The sequence below is a fragment of the Lytechinus variegatus genome, chromosome 1 (assembly GCF_018143015.1).
Source record: "Lytechinus variegatus isolate NC3 chromosome 1, Lvar_3.0, whole genome shotgun sequence".
In the NCBI taxonomy this organism is placed as follows: domain Eukaryota; kingdom Metazoa; phylum Echinodermata; class Echinoidea; order Temnopleuroida; family Toxopneustidae; genus Lytechinus; species Lytechinus variegatus.
Window position 1 is genome coordinate 52,485,730 of NC_054740.1, and position 12,991 is coordinate 52,498,720.

At 37.6% G+C, this 12,991-nt stretch overlaps 1 protein-coding gene across 3 annotated transcripts in view; it reads left to right on the plus strand.

Annotated features, from left to right (window-relative positions):
• The first annotated feature begins 3,115 nt into the window (after window positions 1-3,115).
• LOC121416317 (RNA-binding protein 38-like) overlaps window positions 3,116-12,991 on the plus strand; it is a 52,889-nt gene continuing 43,013 nt past the window's right edge. The window contains exon 1 of one of the 3 annotated variants that reach the window (XM_041609874.1): window positions 3,116-3,796. In XM_041609874.1, the coding sequence (XP_041465808.1) occupies window positions 3,632-3,796 (165 nt within the window). In that variant the 5' untranslated portion in view covers window positions 3,116-3,631. The remainder of the gene's footprint in view (window positions 3,797-12,991) is intronic. The other 2 variants (XM_041609885.1, XM_041609892.1) reach the window with 2 other exon arrangements.

The window sequence follows — 12,991 nt, forward strand, 5'->3', positions numbered from 1 at the left end:
TTGTCAGGCTCTCGACTCTTCAGGAATGGAAAAGGGTAGTAAGATACCATGCAAGGCCCGCTTGAAAACCAGTAATCATATTGATAGTTTAAGTGGCTACCCTGCATGGTATAACTAACAGCGACTAAAACCGGTCTAGTTTTCGGCCAACCGGGCCTGTGGACTGGCATCACTTTGCTCTTGCGTCGGTCTCGTGTGCGCAGAGACTCAACAATGCCTTCAACGAATGATAAAATAATAATAGATATGCACGCTCTGCAGCTCATACTGACAATACAACTCGTGTGAGTCCACTTATATGCCCTCCAGACATTCGCAAAAGAAAGAACTCATACTGAACGTATCACCACGCATCTCATAACAATATCATAATCATCCCCTTTCATGATACAAAATGAACGGCTGCTAGAAAGAAGAACAACTGCTTAAAGGAATGATACACGAAAAGGATAAAATATCTAAACAAATGTAAAATATTTCCCACGATTCAAAATGTTTTGCAATAAATACACGATGAAAGTATTAAAATTAGTATTTTTTTAAATATTTGTACTCAAGTGTTCGATGATGTAGAAAATAATTAATTTTAAGAAGGTTTTTAAATTTTATGACTATAGAACTCTATGAATCCTGAAATAATCCAAGTACAATTCAAAGAAACCCATCCAAAAAAGGACAAGAAAATATTCTTAAAAAGCAACAGAAAAACCGTGCTTGCCGGTGCATGTTTTATTTTCATTTGACTTATCTGTTTTTCATAACTCAAACTGTCAAAAAGCATGAATGACAATGGGAGAGGATGTTTATCATGTATATTAATTATGTTCGAAATCAGATTTTAAAAAACCCAGCTCAGACATAATACAAAATGTAATAATTAGCCGAGATGAGAAGCGAAAGAAAATAGGTGCCCCTATATACAGGCCGAGAGCGCGGTTCCAACAGATTATCATGCACTTCTAAAACTCAAGTTATTTTGAAAAAATAATGGAGTAAATGATATTTATTGCCTAAAATAGATCGTTTAATATATTTCAGTGGTACAAAAGATGATCAATCATAATTCCCTTAATCCATATCACACATCAGATATGAACTTGCTCTTTAATCTCATATAGCTTTAATTCATGTCTGTGCATGAGCCTTTCATCTATCAGCTGATTTACCCCACCCAAGAATTTTTTTTGGGTCCTTTTGTTAAACAGTCATGAATGATATACGTTACAGTCCAGCAAATCTGGGAAAATACTAAAAGTGGCATTTGGACGTCTTTTTATCCATATATGAATTTGAAATTTGAATTTTAACGTCCTGGTCTTCCATCTTTTTTTTAACTTGGCTTTTAAATCATGAAATTTTGATTTTTTTTTTTACTTTTTTAATGTTGCCGTTAAAAATGTTTGCAGTGATTTTGCCACGAGTTCTACATTTATAAATGGGACACAAAGAAAAAGAAAAAATGATAATAGCACACCACATATTTTGTAATATTTCTTTGAGTGATGTAAAAAATGCACATTGATTTGTTTTAAGATTTATTCGAAATGGTGAAATATTTTCTTGCCTATTTTTCAATTTGATTTTTTTTTAAATTATAAATCACACTGTTAATACATGATGATGGTACTTGTGGTGGTGGTGGTGTAGATGACGATTGTATTGATAATGAAAATACTTAGAACAAGTGAAAAATAACAGCAATGCGTCACGACCAAAACACCATTGAAATGAATATAATCTCTACTTCCTTGAATAGAAATAGGATATTTCGGGGAAAATGTACCGGTAACCAGAATAAACACTACTACTACTCCTACTATTACTACTACAACAACAACAACAACTATTACTACTACTACTACTACTACTACTACTACTACTACTGCTACTACTACTACTACTACTACTACTGCTGCTGCTGCTACTACTACTACCACTACTACTACTACTACTACTACTACTACTACTACTACTACTACTGCTGCTGCTGCTGCTACTACTACTACTACTACTACTACTACTATTACTACTACTACTACTACTGCTGCTACTACTACTACTATTTCTACTACTACTACTACTACTACTACTACTACTACTACTACTAACAATAATAATGATAATAATGATAAATACTGATAATGGTAATAATAATGATAACAACAATGATAATAGCGTTTTTCATTATTATTATTCTATGACCCATGAACCTCATATTCAAATTGTATCAGCATGCTCAACTTTCATATAGCGTCATCGCTAATTAGCAACAAGGATGGGAGCCGACATACATCTATCACGCAGCGCACTCTATATAAAGCTAGGTTGATCGTTGAAACAGTTTAAGTTACGATTGATTGAATTGGTCAGTATGTGCAATGAATAATATCTTATCAAAATCGATCATGAAATCGATCGTAAGACTATTCGTTAGGATGGGGGCCAGCATGTTGCTTGTAGAAGATGGATTAGGAACTCCCCTTTGTATATCATTATTTCTTATTTATAAAGATTACATTTTTGTTTTTCTCGGTATTTATAGTTAACAGTCAGAAAACTAAGCCCTTAGAATTATTATAGTTATTATGTACACCCCCCGTTTCAGCCTCTTCCCCTGTTACGGCTTATTTTGATTTATTGTTGGGATTTGCCTTTTTATCCCGATATTTTGATAAGGGATGCTATTAACATAATTTATCTAAGCCAAGGGTGGTGTCTCCATTTTTGCCTGTGTGAATATTATGATTGACTTCCCATATTGTTTTTTTATTCTTTCAATCGACTTCCCATAGAGAAGCTAGATCTGATTCAGACCTTTAATTTCCACTCTTTCTCTCTCTCTCTCTCCCTTTCTCTCCTACTATCTTGCTCTTCCCCCTCCCTCTCTTTCACTTCTGGACTTCACGGGACCCTCGGAGAGAACGTGAAAAAAACAAACACAAAGTATAACAAGTGAAAATCCCTTCAGCCATTCACGGGGCAGCCTGGGGCTAACATTAATATTCATGACAGAGGGCGGGGTCTATTATGTATGATGCATCGTCGTGTACACTCCAGTGACAGATAATAGGGGCGTGGCTTAGTATACTACGATGAGACTGTGTAAAAGGCTCTATGCATTGACTCAGCTGTATGAGCGTGCAAAAGCGTATCCGTCTGACAGGTTAACACTGGCGCGAAGTCATCGGTATTCAGTACGCCGTAGCTCACCCGGTGATAAACATCCACAACCCCTCTCTTGTCTCTCTCTCTCTCTTCCATTCCCGAGGAACCAGTGGAATATTGATACCTTCAAAGTCTGGTACATAAATGTGAGATTTTACAGTCGATCCTCTCATCTTGCTCACGGCTTTTTCTCCAAGTACATCATCAAGGTTTAACCGATACTCGAGGAACTTTGAAAATATCAACCCTCAACAAGCCAGCCAGCATAATTTCCTTCACTGGCAGACGACATCGCATCTCGGTGAATTTTGTGCTGCCATTCACAAATCGGATTACGCGCGCTTTATTTCATCGCTCACAAAGTCATTTCATACGCAGCCCTCGGTCCATTTCTGGATTAATATTTAAATCAAAACGACCGTTTTCTTTATCTTTTTAGCTAATTGAACGCTAAACACACCGCACCATGCAGGGGCAAAAGGACACCACTTTCACCAAAATATTTGTCGGCGGGCTGCCGTACCACACCACAGACAAATCTCTCCGTGATCATTTTGAGCAATATGGTTTGATTGAAGAGGCAGTCGTCATCACAGACAGGTCGTCGGGAAAGAGCAAAGGATACGGATTTGTAAGTACAACATTTTTTCAAGAAATCAATTTAAACATTTTCTGTGGACAACAACTAACATGAGAAATCCAGTATATATTTAACCCTGGGTTTGCATGCATGATATACGATATAAACAAGGTTCGCCCCCTATACTGTTCTATGACATAATCCACTCGAAGAAGAGCTTGAATCGTGATACCGGAGTATATTAGCCTGTCTTGTATAGTTCATGTATATCGTATTGAATGTGAAAATGAAACTTAACTGAAACTGCTACAGAATATAACAAAAAACACACGTTAAGTAGGCCGGCTTACCGAAAACAACTTGAAACATTATAGATAATAGTGGCTTTACCTTGGATCTATACTGGTAGGATCCATGGTTTTACTAAAATTTACAGAAAAGACAATGTTGATATCTTACGAACTTGCACGTTTTTTCTTTTACTGTAACATGCCATTGGTTGACCTACAGACTTGAAGTTGAAACTGTCATAAAAAAAATTGGCAGTGTCATTTATATGGATTTATTGACACCTTCATATTGCCCGGTCACGGGCACCACTCATATTTGGATATTTTATGATTAAAAAATATGAAGAAAAACAATCATCAACCTAGCACACGCACGAATATAATGCATGGCATATTGATCAAACACCACAGATGATTTTTTTTCACTAGGCCTGAAATTGTTTATCTCTTGATAGTATTACCTTTGATCTACATTCAAATAAGTCTGGGGAAATCTTCAAGAATTGTATTGACATGCACATCGCAGCTGCCAGTGATTTTTGGACCCTTATCGTCACACCGACGGGTTTAATTACTTAACATAATGATCGAGGCCTTATCTGCACTACGACTTTGCCCGGCTACCCCTAATTTTATGAACGAATTCGACACTTTGGTAAGAGCTCATTAATTAATTGGTAGAAATTTCGTGCAGAAACTGGGGTGATGTACGTACCGAATGCATTTATACACACGTTGGATCGGGACGATTGTGTTGTATCGCTGTGCTCAGTGCATGAATGCATGCAAGGCGATCTACCGGTATTCTATAGCGTCGTTAGTAACAATTGTTGCCTACCATTAAAGGCCGCCTCGTTCTTTGAAATAATTTAGTAGTTGCCTTTTTCAAGAGCTGGCTGTTTCGTAATCATTTTCGTTTATAATATGAAAAAAAAAATTATCAATCGTAAATGAATTGTATTGCCGATTGTGAATTAAAATTGGGGAATCGAAAGTGACTTATATTATGTTTTGTTAGCACTTTGGTTAAGGATATATAGATAGGCCTATTTGCCCTATAATTTTTACCGAATTGAAATACCCCCCTCAAGTTTTAAAATAATAAAGAAGTGAAACGCAAGTTGATTTCATATCAGAAAACGATAGCTTGATAAAAAGTCTGCTTTTAGGTACATGTATCTGGAAATTAGTCATTTTCCCTGACATAATATCTCGGCGTATTGAACCCATAGTATATATGAAGGACTGAAATAGATACGTGAGCTCTTCCTTCACCAATATTTACTTAAGATAAGACTAAGTATACTGAGTAATTCTTGTTATTCCGGGACTACCATATATTCAATTGACGTAAAAGATAAAAACTATTCCACACAAAAGCATCTACATCCTGTGTACGATGTATTGACAGTCAAGCAATTACCAGGGGAATAAACTGCATTTCTCCAGAGAAATGACGATAAAAAGGACAGACGTAGCTTCCTGAATTTATATTGAAATATTCAACTCCATATACAGTCGGAGACGAATTTTAGTATACGTAGGTCAATAGCATACAATCGGACTTTGAAAAATTAATAATCTGCTTTCACGGAATTTTTTTTATCTTGATCGAACAGAAAATATCTTCATCCAGAGTGAAAAATGCATAATGGCTGGTCAACAATCATGAAAAATTTACAAGAAAAAAATAACAGAATTTTTATTTTAATTAAGAATATTTTTCGTTACATTTTGACGATAATGCAATTTCACTTTTGGAAAAAGTAGAAGCATAATTACTTAATAAATTCACTTTAATGAAGAATTTAGATCATTTAGAAGCAGAAATGCATTTCATTCTGCCCTGAAACTAATTGTTCAAATCTCAAAAGTTATCATGAATTCGAGAGCGCGCCTTTTTTTCGTATAGGTCCCTGGATAAATTATGACGTGTTCTGTCTGTCTCTGACTACACGAAATTGTGTATTTCGTCTATCTCTCTCTCTCTCTTTCTCTTACTGTGCTGACGTTTGCTTCAATTTCTTTGGGAATTATTATGATGGGATCTATTATTCTATTCATGGGCTTCTATTGCGCGTGCCATTATGAAAGATAGGGCTCTGTAGACCATGGACTTTACCTGCGCAGAGGCCGAAACACAATGACCAAATCGTTCACGGCGCGATAAGCAAACTGTATGGAAAGCAGTAATATAAGGGGATGAAGGCGAGAGGTGGCGTCCATTTCATCTCTGTGTGTGCGCGCGATGAAAGGTGTGTGTTTGTGTGTGTGCATGAGATGGGTGTGTGTAGGGGTGCGTGCGAATTTTGGGGGGTGGGGCGGGGGCTGCAAAATAATCGATTATTTTGCAGAAGGGGTAAGATGTGGAGAAAAATAAGCACCATCGAATGTAAAAATGAAGGAGTCGGGAGGAAAGAATAACAGGTTACAATTTGAAATGACAATGCTGTGTTAAACAAAAAAGGATATTAAAAGGGGTCTAATCTTGTCCATGATATAGATTAATACGGAGGGGGTATAGATCATGATATGAAACTATAAATACTTCAAAGTATATATCAAGGCTTGTGAATGGACATTTCTGGTGAATACAAGAAAATAAGTATAGGGAGTGGGGATTTGATCGATGACTGTTTTCAAAGATTTTCATGACAATTATTGAAATGAATGAAATAATGGTGCATTTTTGAGGGATAGTGATGAATGTGGGTATAGATTCGTTTTGAGGGGACCTCGTTGAGGAGAAGGAAGCAAAAAAAAACAGCGTGAATTAAAAGAAATAAAATTTAAGGAGAATGAAGGAATGGAAAGGAGCGTCGTGAAGAAACGGGAACGGACTTCCCTCCCCATGCGATTTCAAAGGTCATAGCCCAAACCATTGGTATCTTTCGTTCCAGGGATTACGGTGTCGTTATCATGGAATAAAAATGTTCCTCTCAATGGGCGCGTTGGTCTCCCCTCCTACAATAGCTATCAAAGAAAATATGGATTTTAAGTACGGCCAAATGACTGGTAATAAAATGGATTACAAAAACAGCGTACTTTGACTTTTCCACGCTGCACACGCGAACTCCAGGTTGGAAATTATGTGTATTATTATAATAGAGTGCGATATGATAATAAGCAACATCCGTAGTTGCCTGTACTAAAGCCATATCAAGTTCAGTCGCAATTTGCACATAGCAGTATGCTTGGTCCGGGGCAATTAATGATGAATAATCGCCTTTTGTTTGACGATGAACGGGTTTAGTGAAGGGGGGGGGGGGGACTGAAAATCAAATCCCCCGTGTAAATGTAAGTATTGATATTGGGTGAGAAATTCCGATAGCGCCACCCCCCCAAACAAAAATGATAATGATGAATAAATGAATAATAATGATATAAAAATAATGATAATAAATGTGTTAATGATAATGAATGATAATAATTATTAATAAAAAATAGAAAAATTATATATTAAGACGAATTTACTCAATTTTCATTCAATGATATATTAGTATTGATTTCTATATGTGTTAAGGTGTGTGTATGTGTGTGGGTGGGTGGGGTTGAGGGTGTATGTGAGAAGAGACGAGGAATGATGACGTAGGTATTAACGAGACAGGGAAAGAGGCCGGAAAAGAAATGTATACACTCACTCACCCTCCCCTGTACATAAACACCACACGACGCACCCCCCCCCTCACTCCCTCCCTGTATCCCTCTCTGTATCTCCGAGAGACAGAGGAACGAATCAGAATAGGTAGATGGACCTTTTGATTGATGTAGCAAGGTAATTGATTATGACAATAATTATTGTCTAACATCTGGGAGACCCCTTTTATAAAGTGCTCATAAAGGCAGTAATATATTTCACGTATACATTTACGTACACACTGGCTACCCCCCCCCCCCACACACACACAGATCGATGGTTCGAACATCATTTACACCACTATCCGTGTTAAATAGACGATCGGTTTGTATTGATCAATGAGATAATTTTGGTAGGGTAACAGATATACACCCCTTAGTAAGGACTCGAACCAATTACTTTTGAAAGGGACTGCTCTGAAACCAATCAACCTCGGGATTTGAAAAAAATGAATTACTCTGAATCGATATTTTTCTGATGAGGGTATTGTTGATAAGTTTGACAGAATAATGAGAAATATTATATAAAAGAATATTGCATTAATTATGATGATCATATTTGTAAGAACAAACATTTATTTTTGCTCATGCAGGTTTATCTTTTCAGTCTGCAGTCTGTCTGAGAATAGATTTGAAAAAAATCTGTTCCGAAACAGACTGCAGACTTAGTTTTCACGCTTAATATCATTATCCTCTGGAACACTAAAATCACACGAGATGAGGGTTTATTTTCATTCTCGGCAACAAAATACAACGCAGTTGGAGAAACTCAACTTAAAGGCATCCCAAGCGCTATCGGTCCCAGTGTCGTCCATGTTGTTCACCTTTCTACTTAACACAAACAAATATTTGTCCTTTCGGGGATAATTCCTTTGTTTCAGTGGGATATTTGGTTCCTATTCCCCTGGCGGTGTTTTGCTTGGCTATCGCAATTTCATATCTCAGCGCGGCGATCGCATCCATCCTCTCGCTGGACTCTGGCACCCCCGTGGCTACGGCTAGGTTAACCCCTGAATGACACCCTGGCATGGCCATAAATGGTATCGGAGAGACTGTAGTTAGCCTAGAATGAATGCTATGTACTCAGGTTAAATGGAACAACTCGCAGCGGACGGCAAGTTGTAGTCTTCGTCACCCAGACCCGTGGCTCGCTTGATTCCGATGGTGGATGTATATCGCGGAGGAGGGCGACAACTTCACCATAGAATTATCATTTTCTAACAGATGCCTATGTTTTATAAGACATCACAACGTTACGGGGGAGATAATTTTGTTTATAGACTCAACGATGATGTGTGACAATATCTTCGTATAATCTGGCCTTTTCTGGTTGAGCGGTAGGCCAACAAAATGGGATCATTTTTTGTTAATTTCTAATTCGAAGTGATCTGTTTGTGGAATCACCATTGGGTATCGGTACATGATTGAATGTCACTATTTAGACGATTTCCTCTGTTCACTAACAGGATATATCAGGACTTCTTTCACGTCTACGCACGATGATGCACAACAGCGTGGACGTCGGGATTACGCCACGCACTCACATAACGTAAACCATACAGCATCGCACAACGCACACGCGATAGGGACACACTCACGCTCTGTATCGCATCGCACACCCACACTTTCGCCCCGCTTTGGTGCGCAACACAAACTTCAGTGCTATTTTGCGCAATAAGATAGCAAGATAATAATATTTTTTCCCAGTTGGCTTTTCATGTTGTGCTCTCCCAGTCTTCGTATTTCTTTATATTGATTCTACCCCTCATCCTCCATCTTTTAACATCACTCATTCCATGCACCTCCAAGTGTGGTTTCTTTCTTCTCTTTCTCCCTTTATTATTTCTCTTCATTGTGTTTGATATCTTTCTCTTACACTCTCCCTCCAACAACTCACTTTTAACCACCCCTCTCCTCTCCCCTCCCCTTTCACTCTCTCCCTCTTCCACTCCCTCTTCCCCCCCTCTCTCTCCCTCATATCTCTCTTAGCTTCATACTCAACTGGGTTCAATTACATCGCGATTTATGAAATTGATGCAAACAAAATAATTCCAGATCCGCTCCGGCTCTCTCGCCCATCGCCAATTAATTCCAACCCCAGAATAAAAGCGCAATCAGCCATTCCAAAGTCATCACACGGGTATCCCGTTCCCGAGGAGAAATAATTTACTCTTCTATTTGTACGTATATCCAGGGCGAAATATTTTTGCTAGGTATATATGGGATCAGTAATCCCCTTTGGATTGGGTTATTCAACTATTTCCTCGGGCCTTGGGGCGTTATTGTCTGTCCATATCTAATTAGTAAACCGAAATTCTAGTTACTTTGGGATCGTACATTTCATTAAGCTTGTAACATTTTCGTATGTTCGCTTTTGAATAAAAGTGCATTTTTATTTTGTGTTTATTTATTCATTCAATTATTCTTTATTAGGGGGAAGGGGGGGGGGTTATTTTCAAACTGAATCCAGTCAGTCCCAAATGAATGAATAATCAATAAAAATGGCTTATGATATATTTATTTATACACTTGTAAATGTTTATAGGAGGATGCATCTCAAAATCAGCTCAAACACAAGTCTTAGCTTGACATTTCAGAAAAGCTATAATGGGCCTAGAATGGTTAGTTATAACCGATTATCGCAAGACAATGAAATTATTCAGTTATACAATTTTCGAAAATCCAATATCATGCCATTCTTGCTTTATATGCCCCATTATCACTCTGAGATATTATGTATTATGGAGGAGAAGTTTAAAGTATGATCCAGACAATTCAAGAGTAGAAGACGTTCACATCAGGGTTAGATTAGTATAGGCCTTGTGCGAGATCCCAAATGTAATCCCTCTATAACTATCTCTAGTCTATTTATGTACATTTGTACTCATTCTACTTGGGTAATTTATATCTATCTAGTTGATTTTGAATTCGGACGGCATAAAAAGTAAAAATCTGATGCTATCTCTAAGAAGTGTATGATATACATTTCTGGGATAAACATTCGGCTTTATTAATAAACATCCAAGTTTTATGAAGGAGTAAATATAAACGCTTCCACAACATGGTTCAGTTTAGGCTGTAGTCAAGTTCAGGATCAATGCACACTATTTTTAAGTATATTGAAATCTTTGTCAAATATTTCCTTTCAGAGATTCAAACCTTATCTTGCCTATCCTAAATGTTCAAATAGGTGGCAGTATCTTTTTATACCATCATGCTAAACGTTTTTGATAATGTCAATTCCTCATGTGCTTCTGCAAGAAAACACCTTTGGTAGTTCAACAAGCGATACAGTTTCTGCATATAGCTCGCCTGCCACTCTAACAATTTGTCTCTCGTGCTATTTATCCCGCACGTTATCACAGCTACAAGACTCCTTATCAGAATATTTGTCTTCTCTGATAAGAATGTCCATTCATTTTTTTTACGAAGGAGATAATAGTTCCGAGGGGATGAAAGATGATTGCAGCATCCGTACCCACGGGTAGTGCAAACACGATCTTCTATACGCGCGTTGATCAGTCTCATAATGACTACCTTTCTTTTACGGAAATTTTGTACTAATATACCCCTATCTGTTTTATCTGCATACTAAATTTAGAGCAAATTCAAGGCAATTTCAAAGTCCATTGAATCAATAGCACGATAAACTCCAGCTGCAGACCTAGAGTCAATAACAATTATGAGATGAATTATTGTCAAAGTGTAGCACTGTATTGAACATTGGGGGATCATGATTTACGATTTTTTTATTCAATTTTTATTGATATGATAATGTTGACCTGCTCACTCTTGGACGTGGCACCCGCACGTAATAGGTGTGCACATTCTGACAAACCAATATTTTGTGAGGGTATTTGTTACCCTTTCTCTTGGGGTTTAGGCGAAACGGTGTCTGCATTTTTTTTCGTTTCCTTTACATACTCTGACTTCATGCTATACATCTGTTCAATCCATGCCCTCTCCCACTATAAATTATCAAGCTTGTTATGAATTCTGGAGATGTTACGGAAAGGTGGTCTGCCCCGTTAGGATCCATTATTGTTTCGTTGGGAATTATTGCCATATCTCATAAATCCTCATTCGAGCTTTGATAGGAAAATGATTCATCCCTCATTTTTTCCTCATCGTTTATTCATCGAAACACACACAAAAAATGGTATACATGTGTAATGTCCATTTCCCGCCAAACTTAATTCGGGTTATCAGAAAAATTCCGATACCAACGTTATGCCATTCACATCACGTATAACTATGCATCGTTTGTGGCTTTGAACCAATTATCCGAGCCATTACAATTTAGGCAATTTGACAGAAGCACCAACCATGCTCACCTTTCCATCCGTTGCATTTTTTAGAACTTATTTTCCAGAATTCAGAATGTTTATATAAAGGCAGATAACATTGCAAGTTTGAAAAAAAAGACAATATGAACATGACAGTATGGAGCCTCTTAGTTTTGCTAAACAAATCCAAGTGGTAAACGGCGCCAATGTGACTATGAGAGTTTAAGATAAAGAGGTAATATTATTCGGAGGCTGAATTAGAGGCTAGTGAAAAGGCTAGCTCGGTGGGATATGATATCTATCCACGTACTTCAACGGGGCAATATCCACATTATTTTGTTGTATGCCGGCAATATGCATACCATAAATTGGGGCATTAAGAGAAAATATAAAAGATCGGATGGTTATCCAAATCATTTCCGCGGTCGATTACTGACTTGAATTAGCTGCAATAAAGGACGCATATAGGGTGGGGGGGGGGGGTGATTCAGAGGACTTACTTATTATACCAGGGGCCCATCTGACAAAGAGTTGCGATTGATCCGATTAATCGCAACTATGGAAAGCCAGCAACGTCAACATCTAAAAAAAGGTTTGTTCAAAATATTTTCTTGAAATGACGTACAGTATGTTCATAATTCTATTCACTTTTTTCTTGACAATTCATTATGGTTCTCTTTGTTTTCAAAGGACATTCAGCAAATTTCCTAAAGAAAAAATTCTAACATTGATGGATTTCCATATACCTTGAGATTGATTGGATCAATCATAACTCTTTGTAGGACGGGGTCCAGGTATCATCCAAGTAATTGCAGTAAACTGGAGGAGCTCGTTATAGGTTGATTGTCTCAACCCTCCAGCATCCGCAGATGATTGCTTTCAAATTGGTTGTCCAATCGTCCACGGGTCTTTTCTTACCTATCACAGTCCCAGATTATTTTTCCCTAACTCTTTCCTTTACCAGCCCCATTTAGACTTATGTCCACCTTTGTTCAAAAAACGAGGGGGTCTTTCAGAAATACTATACGCTGCTT